Source organism: Schistocerca piceifrons, chromosome 1 (assembly GCF_021461385.2).
Source record: "Schistocerca piceifrons isolate TAMUIC-IGC-003096 chromosome 1, iqSchPice1.1, whole genome shotgun sequence".
NCBI lineage: Eukaryota > Metazoa > Arthropoda > Insecta > Orthoptera > Acrididae > Schistocerca > Schistocerca piceifrons.
The window spans coordinates 706,243,810-706,257,238 of NC_060138.1; the positions used below are offsets into that span (position 1 = coordinate 706,243,810).

Sequence of the window (13,429 nt, forward strand, 5' to 3'; positions counted from 1 at the left end):
ACCCTTTCCTTAGGTTGGGAACGCCAATCCAACCAGCTTTTTCTAAATGTCAACACCTTGTTGCAGACTTTTTTTACCTGCATAAGGCATATGACACCAATTGGAATTATCACATTTAACTCGCCCTTTGGACCTGGGCTTTTCAGGCTTCCTACTAATTTTTGTTAGTTTTTACCCACCAGTTGTTCTGGGTTAGAGTTAGCATTTCACTCACCTTTGTGCAAGTCCAAGAGAACAGCATTCCACAGTGCTCTGTGTTGAGTGTCACACTCATACTCGTTGCCATCACTGTGCTAATAACCTCTGTTGGGCCACTATTCACCCCTGCAATGTATTACAATGATTTTTGCATTTGGTACAGCTCCCAGCTGGTAACTTCTGCGGGCCACCAGCCCCAGAGTGCCATCTCTTGGGCCTCTGCACAGGCGTTTTCTCATGGTTTCCAATTGTCTCGTACAAAACTATGGGTGATCCATTTCTGCCATTGTACCATGGTCCATCGTAACCCAGAACTCTTCTTAGGTATTTAGCAACTTGACATCCTAGCAAAGTCTAGTTTCTTAGGCCTATTTTTGTTAAAAAGCTTACTTGGTTGCGCCATATTCTTCACCTGAAGCCTAGCTGCATGCAGAAGCTTAATTCTTTCTGCTTCCTTGCTTACACTTCTTGATATTATAACGGCGACCGGAACAGTCGCAGGATTGAAGTGACGGAACCGCGGTGGGACCTGCAGAGCTTCCCGCGAACAACACCACAACGGGAGAGGATGGACATGACCAACGAAGGACCTTACGACAACAACAAGAACAGACAACAGAGTCAAGAAAACCAAACAAGTCAACCACGTCCACTCGTAAAGGAAACACGAAAGTAAATACGCTGTCTAATGCGAGGCAATATGTCGTGAGACGTACGCAAGGTTAAACTGGCAGGCTGAGCGATAGACAAGCGCTTAAGTACTCTATCGGGGATGCCGCTATTGGCCGCTGCAACCAGGTGTTCCACTCGGGCACTCTCTCTAAATGCGGCCCAGGAGGCACGCGCCACCACAGCCTACGGTGCGATGGTGCAGAGACCTCTATGGGTCTTCAACGTCCATGACGTCTGGCGGGGATTCAAATTCCGCGGCGCGCAGTACCAGACTTGAGGTATGGATTGTGCTACTTTTATCTGTATTTACAGGGCCCTGGTTTCATGCTGACTGGACTATGCTTGTCATGTTTGTGGCTCATCCACCTTTGTGGTGTGCGTCTGGGCACTGGTGCCTTCTGGACTAGGCATTTAAACAGTTTCATTGCCAAAGAGGGGATCCTTCCCTCTTCAAATTCGACACTACCAGTTCTTGCTCTCCAATGCAATTGTCATTTGACAATTCCCAGATCATCTCATGTATTCTATTCTTTTTTGCATATGAGGGGTGTTGTCGTCCTGATTCCCACCCTCCTTCATTTTGCCAATCCCAGGTGCGGATTTGCGGGTGCAAGTAATATCTCTGCATGCTTGGAAATAGAATTTTATGTGGTGCCCGTGTAATAAACTCTGCACAATAGAGGAGTGTAGTGCAGCATGGTGCACTTCCTTCTGCTCCTCCCAGAAGAAATCCACAGTCCTATGTCATCTCATCATTGGTTTCATCAGATTCACCCATAGTTTTTCTTTGTGTAATGAGCCACGCCCTCATTATGACTGTGGAGATTTGAGAGACAGTAGCTCATATCATGGTGGAATACCTCCTCGTTTAGTAGGTTTTTGTCTACCTCTGGAGCAAGGGCAGGGTGGTTGGGTGTGGAGCGCCTCCCATTGTATGCCGGGTCTGGGGGATCCCTGATCCTTCCTCCTTGACCAAGCTGCTTTTCCATCCCTCTTTTACTCTGTTTTGATCACTTTTGAATTTGGTTTAACTCCTTTTTGCCACATCAGATTTTCTATTCTGTGTGTTGCACTTTGTTGAATAGTGGGTGCTCTTGACTGTAATGCGTCAGGGGTGGGACAGGTTTGGGTGGACATTTCCTGTCGCATGTAGAGCCCTGGGGCTGCCCACCTACTGACTTCCCTATTGCTTTTATTATTGATAATAAAAAAGATGTTCATCATGTTTTTAGCCTTCTCACTTTTGCTGTTATGAATCCCATGACTAGATAAGAAAAAGTTCTTGGTGGACATCTCTAGTTCTGGATGCACCACTCATTAATAGAGGGACTGAACCTAACTATTTGGTCCATTGCCCCCACCCCACACTCCCTCCCCTATACCATCCAACCAACATCCACCCACCACCTCCTGCTGCAGTCCAGTCACAGACATTCCTTATCCAATCCTTATCCAATAAAAGACACTGCTGTGTGTGAAAGCAGCCATATTATATAAGGGGCATTCAAAAAGAAATGAGCCAGAGTCTGGAATGCGCAAAACAGTAACAGCGTAATATCGTGGCTCGTGTAACGAGGTGTGGTTCCAACCTGAGCATGGAAGTTCACAGCCCATCGTTAGAGGGCAGGTGTGCACGTCATGTGACTATACAGAGCTAGCAGCAGCAGCATGCATCAATCGTTCAACGCTGCCAGTTGCTTTGCAAACAGTGACATCGAGGCATCAAACAAAGAGCAAAGAGGTGGTGTTCGTTTTCTAACAGTGGAAGGAGTAGGAGTAGGACATTCATTGATAAATGTCACAAGTGTATGGCAAACACTGCATGTCCCTTGTAAGGGTAAAGGCGTGGTACAAGCACTTCAGGTAAGGATGGGTGTTGTTAGCTGATGATACACGGTGTGCAGCACCACACCGCATTACTGATGACATTGTCAAGCTGCTGGATGCACTCATTACCCAGGACCGCCGAGTGACAGTGAAAGCCAAAGCTGCCATGGTCTGATTGAGTGTTGGAAGCATTCATCATGAAGGAACGAGTGCACATGCACAAAGTTTGTGCCAAATGGGTGCCCCACAGTCTTCAACCACACCAGGAAGCATGTTGAATGGCCCACTGTCTTGCTCATCTGCAGCGCTATGTTTGGGAAGGGAAAAATTCCTGGCACGAGTGGTGGCTGGAGATGAGTCATGGTGTCATCACTTCAAACCAGAATCAAAATGACAGTCTCCAGTGGAAGCATCCAGGGTCACCACCACCAAAAAAAAAAGCCAAGGCCATCCACACAAGTGCAGGAAAGGTTATGCTGACGTTCTTCGTTGACCAAGATGGTCCCCTTCTGATTCACGTCCTGCAGCTCGGGACAACAGTGAATGCCCAACATTACTCGCAAACCTTGAACACCCTCCGCCAAGCAATCAAATCATAATGACCTGGCAATCTCACCTGTGGGGTCATTCTGCTCCACGTCAGTGCGAAGCCTCATACGGCCAACGCAGTCATGGCACTCCTGCAGAAATTCAAATGGGAGGTTCTCGGCCACCCTCCATACTGTCTGGACCTCTCTCCATGTGAATATGCCAGTTTTGGTCCCCTTAAAAAGGCTCTGAGGGGCAAACGATTCACCTCGGATGACGAGTACAGCTGTATGTGCGGAACTGGTTAACATTGCAGCCCTGGGAATTTTATGATACAGCCATTCATTGCCTGGTGGCACAGTGGGACAAGTGTCTCAACAGCCAGGGTCAATACTTCTAACATACAGGTACTGGTTTCTGTAATTATGCCTCCAGCTTGTTTTTTGAACTCCCCTTATATATCATCTAAGCTACAGTTACTGCACAGTATTCCATGTGGGCATGAAAAGTAAGCAACAATCCACTTGCACGTATGGCCACCGCCAAACTGTGGCATACTGCATATTGAGCATCCAGTCGTCAAACGTGCTGCGTGCCACAATACAAATGACTTGAACAGCTGCTTCACTGTGCAGGCTATTTACAGACTCTGTGTCAGTACAAGTTTTTTTTAACTACAGAGGTGGCAATTATATCTACAGCATACTTTATACTCTCACAATCCTCTAAATCTCTGCTAACCTGTTTCTCACTGCCTAACTTTACCTTTTTCCTTCTCTCTTCTTTCCACAGCACTTCTTACCTGTCAAGATGGAGTACTGTCATCATTCTCCCTCTCCATCCCCCTCCCCTCCCCATCCTCTCCCTCCCCCTCCCCATCCTCCTCTCCCTCTCCCTCTCCCTCTCCCTCTCCCTCTCCCTCTCCCTCTCCCTCTCCCCCTCCCCCTCCCCCCCTGTGTGTGTGTGTGTGTGTGTGTGTGTGTGTGTGTGTGTGTGTGTCCTCTTCATTTCCACCTTCCTCTTCTTTTCTTCCTACCTCCCTTGCCCCCACACCCCTCTCTCACTATATAGCTGTTATATGCTCCACCCTCTGAACTCCCTCCGTCTTTTGCAGCCACTGAGTCATTTGTCAAGATATGCCCTACTGTATTCTGCTACCTGTCCTTGCATTGTATATCTATCCCTAGCTCTTCCTGACCTCCAGCAGCCCACACAACTGCTTCCAATAATCAATCTTACTGTGGTCGTAGAAGTGTACATTTCAGTGTTCATGTTGTTATGTGTTTGGAACTACATACCTTTACCAAAAAAAAGAGCAAGAACATGAGCTCTGAAACTATTGTTTTCCGTTATGTGTTTCTATACTCCACAAATCATTCTGCTATAGCTGGATGGTTGCCTTTCCCTTTTTTTAAGTATTGTTCCAGCCAGGAATTTCTGTTATATTTATAAATCTAAAAACTAAAAAGTTATCAGTGTGTCTTTTGGATATATTTCTGTACTCGTCAGTTTTTGTTAGTAATGGAAAAAGTATTGTACACATATACACATATATATTTGAAATGTAGCAAATAGCACCTATCCGCATAATATTCAGTTGTTTTTTTTATGTTACTCCACCTTTTCCAGATTTTATTGTTATCATATTACAATTTTTTCCTTGGTTGTCATATAATTCAATTTCTCACTTCACTGTAGTCATAAATGCTTCAGATTTGACCAAATTGTTGCCTTAATTTCTGTTAGTGATGTAATTTATATAATTTATGAACATTACTATGTTGCTTTTTGTTGTTCGGTAAAATCCCCTGTCAGGTCAGAGTAGTACAGTGGTGGTGTACTGCAATCCTTGTGAGTTTTGCTCTCCTTCTGACACATTTCCAGCTATACGCCTGCAGAGTGCTAGTAATATGGTGAAACAGTCTGTTTACCAGTTTCGAGACTCTTTTTTGATGATATTCGATCAAATTTGGTTGAACGAGTAGTTTGTTGATTTCTTATATTGTCTTCGATGAGTGGATGTTTCATTTTAATGTTGTGTGTAGCAAATCACTAATCTATCAATTATTTTATTAATATGTTTTTGCATGTTACTTTAACATTTGTGGCTGCCTCCACAGCCAAATGATTAGCATTGCTGCAGGAGAACGTGGTTTCAATTCCAGTTACCTCCTGAGATTTTTTCTAAGGTAGGGTGGTCTGGTACGGGGTCCACTCAGTCCTTGTGAGGCCAAATGAGGAGCTACTTCAATAAAGAAACAGTGGCATCATCAGGATTCATCTACTGGCAATAACAGCTGGAGGGATTGGTAACATGCTGATCACATGTCCCACTTTCATAAATTGCTCCTTGTGGTGTCTTCTAGGCAGCTGTTGGCCAGTCAGACCAGGCCTAAGACCTAATCTGTCAGTGATGTTTGCCTCTTATATCATGCTTTAACATTTGTAACTGACCTTCAGGTCAAATTCACTCACATATTTTAGCTTAAAGTTTAGTTTTTTGGCGTTGATTAACAGTCACATACTTGGAGGGGAGATAGTTTTGAAGAACTATGACAAAATAATTCCTGTCTACAGATATTTATTGAAATATCCTTTTCACATGCAGTTTTTGGCCTTGGAAACACATCAATTATTAAGTACACTCAAGATATTTTGTAGATGCTTCTAATTACCACACACCTGAGCAATATTCTAGAATGGGTTGCACGAGTGATTTGTACTGTCTCTTTTGTAGACTGATTGCGTTTCCTCAGTTTTCTACGATTAAACTGAAGTCTACCACCTACTTTACCTGCAACTGAGCCTGTGTAATCATTCCATTTCATATCCCTATGAAATGTTACATCCAGGTAATTGTCTGTATTGAACTGTGACACATTGGTATTATGGTCATAAGATACTACATTTTCTTTCATTTTGGAAGTGCACAGTTTTACATCTCTGACACTTTGAAATTTTATCAACATCTGACTCAATATTTATGCAGCTCTTTTTGGACAATATTTCATTTTCTCCAAAAGGCTGAAGTGACTATTAATATTTTCTACAGGGTCATTAATATATCACACGAACAGCTAAATTGCCAATGTGCTATCCTGGGCCACACCCAAAATTACTTCTACATGTGACAGTGACTCTCCATCCAAGATAACGTGCTGCATCCTCCCTGTCAAAATATCCTCAATCTAGCCTCACATTTGTGTTGATGCATCACAGGATCATACAACAGACAATAAGCGTATATGTGGTACTGAGTCAAAAGCTTATCAGAAACTAAGAAGTATCGCATCTATCTGACTGCCTTGATCCAAAGTTTTCTGTATGTCATGTGAGAAAGGATATTGGGCACTAGTTTTATGGACTGTTTCTACTACCCTTCTTGTAAACAGCTGTAACCTGTGCTTTCTTACAACTACTGGGCTCAGTTTTTTGTTCAAGGGATCTGTGATAGATTATAGTTAGAAGAGACATTAACTAAGCCACAAATTCAGTATAGAATGTGATAGGGATTCTGTCGGGCCCTGGAACTTTGTTCAATTTTAACGATGCCAGCTGTTTCTCAACACCACTGACACTAACATGTATGTCACTCATCTTTTCAGTGTAATGAATGTTAAATCGGAGCAATTCCTCTGGGTTTTCTTTTGTAAAGGAAATTGGAAAACAGAGTAAAGCATTTCAGCTTTTGCATTGCTTCCCTCCATCTCAGTTCCTGTCCCATCCCCCAGTTACTCAACACTAACTTTGGTGCCTTTAACAGCCTTTACATATGACCAGAAGTTCTTTAGGTTTCTTGAAAGATCATTTGAAAATATTCTGTTACAGTAGTCTTTAAAGGCTTCAGACATTGCTCTTGTGACAGCGAAACGGGTTTTATTCAGCATCTCTCTCTGTACCAGTGCTACTCTTTGTTTTACATCTATTATGTAGTAGTCTCTGTTTCTTAAGAAGGCTTTTTACGGTGACTGTTAACCATGGAGGATCCCTCCCATTATAAATTGTTCTACTGGTTACATATCTATCCAATGCATTGTCAACTATTCTTTTAAACTGGAGCCACAGTTCTCTGCTGTTGTGAAGTGCTCCAAATTCTGGTATTTTGTTGCTAATGTTACTGCACTTGTTAACTACTGGAATTTTAATACTCTCATCGGGGGGAGGGGGGGGGGGGGCAGTGCACACTCTTTTGGATCTTACACCTATGCTCCTGGGTCTCTTACAGTTATTGTTATCTGGACTGGATGGAGAGTCGCCTAATCTAAAAAACCCTTGTGTGCACCCCACACACTGTCAGCTACATGGATAGCAGCCTCTGATGTGTAGTGCACACTTGACCCATTTAGGGGGACCCTACACTTCTCAGCCCTATGGCACAAATCCAGGAAGTATCATGTTAGCTTCTTACAGAATGTTCAGAGTGTCTGGTTCTGTCCTTCCACTTGACTCAGAACCACGGGGCCACAATCAGTTCTGAAGAGAATGCTGCAACTTTGTTCAAACTCCTTGTACAAGGCTAGTCATCTCAATCTTCTCTGCCAGGCACTGGAATGACCCAAGTATGACCTTGGAGCCCAGACAACAGGCTTCATTTTTCCAACACACACCACAGTCGGCAGTTGGTTTCACTCTGTTCTCTCTCAATGCCTACTGGAATAGCCTCTTCAACATGTTGAGTGAGGTCCCCAGACACATGCAGTGCGTTCACCTGGTGTTCTGTCCTGTTCCTTGCTGCAATTTCCCTAAGGGGTACCATTATTCACCATACATTTGAACTGGCCATGTTTAATAGACCCTTACCCTTCTGTATTTGCCTGCTCTTGACATAGAACAAAACTTCTGCTCTCCTTTTTGGTTTGTGGTCAGTGACTTACCTGTTCTGTTTGATTTCAGTTAGAGTCTGAGGCTCTTCAGCTTTTTTACAGTGTCTCAGTTCCCTATTGTGCTTCTGATCTGATGGAGCTTGGTCAAGTTTACTGGTCCTGTAGAGAAGGTAGTTATAGCATCTCTGTCTGTCAAGGTTCCGATGTGCAGCTTGAATCTGTTGTTGAAAGCTCTTGGATTACTGTGTTCTTTATATCCATTGCACTGGTTCCAGCTTTAGTTCATGAAACTGTTTTCTATGTTATTTTCATCATGGTAAATTGCAATTTTATTTTCACTTCATCTTTGCTACTTTCTTCAGATATGTGATGTCAACCTTTTCAAAAATGACTTTTGGATTCTCCTTTTTTAACTAGTGATAGTTCTTTGATGTGTGTTGTCTGTGCCTTTTGCAATTTCACAGTACTACAACAGCCACCTTGATTTTTTGCTGTAAAGTGTTTCACTTCTTCATACTTAGCAAAAATTTGTTTTGAGTGCCAGTCCTCTAATTACAAAGAGAAACTAAACACACACACACACACACACACACACACACACACACACACACACAATATTATGACCACAATCCAGTCAGTAAACTCGAAAGACTTTGGCTGAACATTTTCTAGTTGTCAGTATCATTTGAAGCTGCATTTGGAGTTCCTGGGAAACAAATGTGCCCTATCAGCAGTTAATCAGGAATCAAAACCATGTACAAGCAAGACACAAGAATCATAAACAATAATCATTAGCAATCATTTCACTCAGCAGTTTAGAAGAGTCTTCATATGCCCACATGGCACAGTGTCACTTTGGTAATATTTGTGTAGCATTGAAATGCTGTTTAACATGCACTTCTTTTTTTTTATCTATCTTCAGTACACAGTTTTAGGATGGTGTACACTGATCATAACTTTCATGTTTCCTCAGGCCTGGCAATTCTTTTCATTAAATACAAAAATTTTGTTTCCCACTGTTGACTATGAAGTCCCTTTTAAGTTAAGATTCGTCAATCAGAGGCAATTCAGAACCTATAATTTGTAAGGTATGTATATTGTATCATAGTTCTATCTTTTGTGTAGGTAACTGATGAGTTTGTGTTGTTGTTGTTGTTGTTATTAATGTTGATGTTGATAATTGTGGTAGTGCTGATAATGTACTCCCATGGGTCACTAAATTTTGTTCTTATCTGACAATGGATGCTTTCACTCCAAGAGATAAGACACTTAACCTGTTTATCAGTTATCCCTCCCTTTTCTGGCTGTATACTAATGCTGAAAACTATTTTTACCATCAGAATTCACCATCTCCAGGTTAGCAGCCATTCCACTAACAGGCTTTAGAGATACCAGCTATGGAGAAGGCTGTCACTTCTGAAAAATGATGTATGGGGAAAAAAAATTAGAAACCTCAAAGAGTTCATATTTCGTTATCATATTTGTACTAACTTACGACCATATCTTACGTTTTTGGTATTGGACTACAAAGTTGTGGGTACACACATAATACTCCATCACTTCCGTGAGATAAAGTACCACTGAAAACTTGAAATTTAATAGTTTTTTGGAGTGCAAACAGCACCTATAATTTAGAATTATTCAGTTTGAGTTTCCTCACTGCGTGACTTCCATGTTGAATAATTCCTAGTGCACTAATTCCACATTTATGTAAATATGGGTGTATTCTCAGTAATTAGTTATAGTTTAGGTAACACTTTGAGTTGTACTATTTAATATTATTTTCATGCAGTACATCTGATAGAATTAATTAAAAACTCCAGATTATCACACTCATCTCATCCCTTACTGTCTAACTTTCTCAGAGAATTCAGATAGTATTAGAGTGCATTTTGTGATCCCTCAGGCATCATGGAAATTTCAGTACAGTTAGTATACACTTCACACTAATATTCCTTGAAGGAAGTTGTATAACAGAGGATAATATAAAAACATCAAAGCCTCTGGATTAAATGATTAAAACATAGCATCTTGCTCTCTCACAAATTGTTAAAGAATTTAATTTTATGTGCAGCTCATAGCTTTTTTTATACCCTTCTAGAATATAGTTTCAATTAAATGAAGCAAGGCTAATCCGTGTAGAGAAAAGAGGTATTGAGCAGAGGATGGACAGGTGAAGGTGTTGCTAACTATAGCTCATCAGACTTGCATTTTTCATAGTATATTGTGATGTTGAAATAATAACTATGTAGTTAAGAAAAAAAATCTGTTTCTAGATTGCTAGGGTATCTGGATCACGTTTCTTTATTTTGTGAATTGGGTCTCAGTCAAAGTGTAGCATTGATAGAAAATAATTAAGGCATCACAAGCAAAACAATACACTGAATGAAGCATTAGATAATGTGAGAGTAACTGTAGTATCATTATATGGAAAACATGCCACAGTTAAATTGAAATTTGAAAGCCTGAAAATTCATTCCTATTGCAAGTAATTAGAAACAAGAGTTCTGTTAATGCAGATTATTTTGTCTGTTGAAACAACAAATTACTGTAACCAATCACATTTATTATATTTTCCATATGTGTTTTGGAAGATTATATCTCCATGAGGCGCATTTAATTCAGTTGAGAAGGCATGGATGAATAGTACAGTAAGTAAGACCTTTGGATGACTTAGCTGTGTCTTTCAGTGACCACAGACCACTTTTCTAGCTGTTTTTACATCACATGCGCTAACTGTGAAATGAACTAAGTGGAGAAGGTGTTTAAAGGCTCTTGTGTCATATTTTCTTAGTTGTTTTTGTAAAAAGTGCATGTGATGTAAATATGATAAAAAGCAGTTTATGGCCACAGCAACACAGTACTACAAGTTACACAAAATTCCTTCTTAATTTATATAAATGCATCTGGTGATACAAACATACTCTCCTGAAATTGAGAAAATATAATAAACGTAACTGGGTTACAGTAATTTGTTGTTTCAATTGACTTTCACAATAGTCTTAGTAAAGACTAACCTAAAATGTTCACATTTAAAGACAAATTACTTGTGTTACAAGAAGTATAATAGCAAGAACTTCCAGTCATATATTTTGTAATAAAAATAATGTGACTAAATTTCAACATCATTCTAGAACATCAAGTTGTCTCTCAAAACTATAAAATGATGAGTAGCCCCATGTTATTATTACAGTTCATATGCAACCTATCTAGTGAAGATAATTCCTCAGACACACAACAGACAAACAGTTACTGATCTTAGCAACAAACAAGAAAGAAGAGAGGCAAAAGAGAGAAAAGGATCATCTCTCAAGTTAGCTCTTTTTGGTGTTTGGTGCAAAGTTGTTTTTTCCACCTGTGAATTTTTATTTTATTCAGTAGAAGAAATCAAATGGTAAAATACAGCATTAGCAAACCACTAGACAGTAATTCTGCTGTTGTGCTTCTACTTACTGATGTCTGAATGTAGGATTTTCACACATTGCGTGAGATATATCTCGCACCTTTACTAAGTCTATTACTTTTTTTTAAATTTCCAGAGTGTGGAGGGTGAGAACCATGAGAAAGCAGTAGAATTGCTTAAGCAAGCACAGGGCTCTGTGAAACTGGTTGTGAGGTACACACCAAAGGTACTGGAAGAGATGGAGATGCGTTTTGATAAGCAGAGAGCAGCACGTCGGCGTCAGTTCCAGTAAATGTACACAATTATTTAAGTATAAGAGAACAAATTAAAATGCATTTTTTGTTTGATATGGCAATCAGTTTCAAGCATTAATAAATTCATACTGAATGTTTCAACCTCTTTCTGGGAACCAGGGTAGCTTCAGTACAACAGCGAGTATTAATACTAATTAAATTATAGAAAAAGAAAAATTAGTCCTTGCATGAAGAGACTGTGTTATGTACAAAAGCCCGATACCAAAACTTTTGCCATGAACTTCACATCCTAAACATGTATTATTACTCTTTTTATTTGTGATAATCTCACAGTGGATGAAGATCAAGAGGTCATTTATTAGATGTGACTGAGTGTACATGATGTAAGTGTATACACATGCTTATTAAAAATTTATGGTTTGATTACATGAAGCCACATTAAAAATCACTGTTCAAATTAAGATAATTGTTCCAATATTAGCAGCAGAATGATTAAGTATTTATAAATGTTTAGGTCAATTAATAGAAGACAGTTATAAAAGCTGTAGCCCCAGGTGTAGCCATTATTCAGTTTATACATATTCAAGCTATTTTCTAGGCAGCCATTCCTCAGTATTACTGTTTTGCACAATGAATGCGTGGTAACTTCTTTATGTTAGCTGTGCTTCTGTTGGCACTGTATAGTTATTTAATTTTTAATTGATACTTGTAAACAGAAAGTCATTTAATATTGATGCAAGATCTCATTCTTTGCTGCCTCGTATTTTCCAGAAGATAGGTTATGCCACTTACGCTGAAAATGAACCATATCATGATTTCAGTATATATACTAAGATGGTATCTGTTCTTTTGGACATGTCCGAAAGAACAGATACCTTGACCATCTTCTTCTTCTGTGCGAATGCACAAACAGTGCCCAAACTCTTACGGGAATCGGCAACACGCCGCGAGTAATGAGTATAATGGGCGGGGGCACTACGAATGTAGTGCAGGACAATACGTTGAGAATGTGGGTTTCGCGGGAGGCGTGCCAGAGATAAAACCCTGCAGTCATGCACTATCCTCTGTGTCCTCAGTGCTCAGATGGATAGAGCGTCTGCCATGTAAGCAGGAGATCCCGTGTTCAAGTCCTGGTCGGGGCGCACATTTTCATCTGGCCCCGTTGACGTATGTAAGCAGCTAAGGGTGTTCATTGCATTGTAATTTCATGATTTCAGTATTTTTTAAATGTGTTCAGTTATACATTTTCAGTAGGAGCAGATGATGATGATGATGATGATGATGATGATGATGATGATGATGATCCATGGAATGGCTACAAATTCCTGGATATGTTTAATTTCCATTCAGCTATCTGATTCTTATTTTATTTTTAACAGTCAACCCATTTCATTTCAGACTGTTAAGATCTTTGTACAATTCAATATTTTGCATTTTTGAATATTCGTTCATAATGATATTTGTTCCATATTTGAGACAGACATACTCGCAATTTTGCCAAATCAGTTTCTATGCTTGTTGAACAGCTGGAAGATAATGTAGCTGTAAGTGGACACAGGTCAAGTTGCACACATCTGTGCATAATAGAGTATTACTGTTTTTACAAGATATTAATACTGTTTTTTAAATATGTTTTGTTACCTATAACTGTTAAAATATCTATAAAAATTTTCTTTGTAAACTTTATTTATGTGTTGTGCCTTCATCTAAAAAAGAATAGTCTT

At 40.1% G+C, this 13,429-nt stretch overlaps 1 protein-coding gene across 1 annotated transcript in view; it reads left to right on the forward strand.

The window, feature by feature from the left end:
* The window catches only part of LOC124792422 (protein lin-7 homolog C), a 52,093-nt gene extending 39,443 nt beyond the window's left edge, over positions 1-12,650 (forward strand). Inside the window, exon 4 of the mRNA XM_047257940.1 lies at positions 11,588-12,650. Coding sequence (XP_047113896.1) covers positions 11,588-11,743 — 156 coding nt within the window. The 3' untranslated portion in view covers positions 11,744-12,650. The remainder of the gene's footprint in view (positions 1-11,587) is intronic.
* The last annotated feature ends 779 nt before the right edge of the window (positions 12,651-13,429 follow it).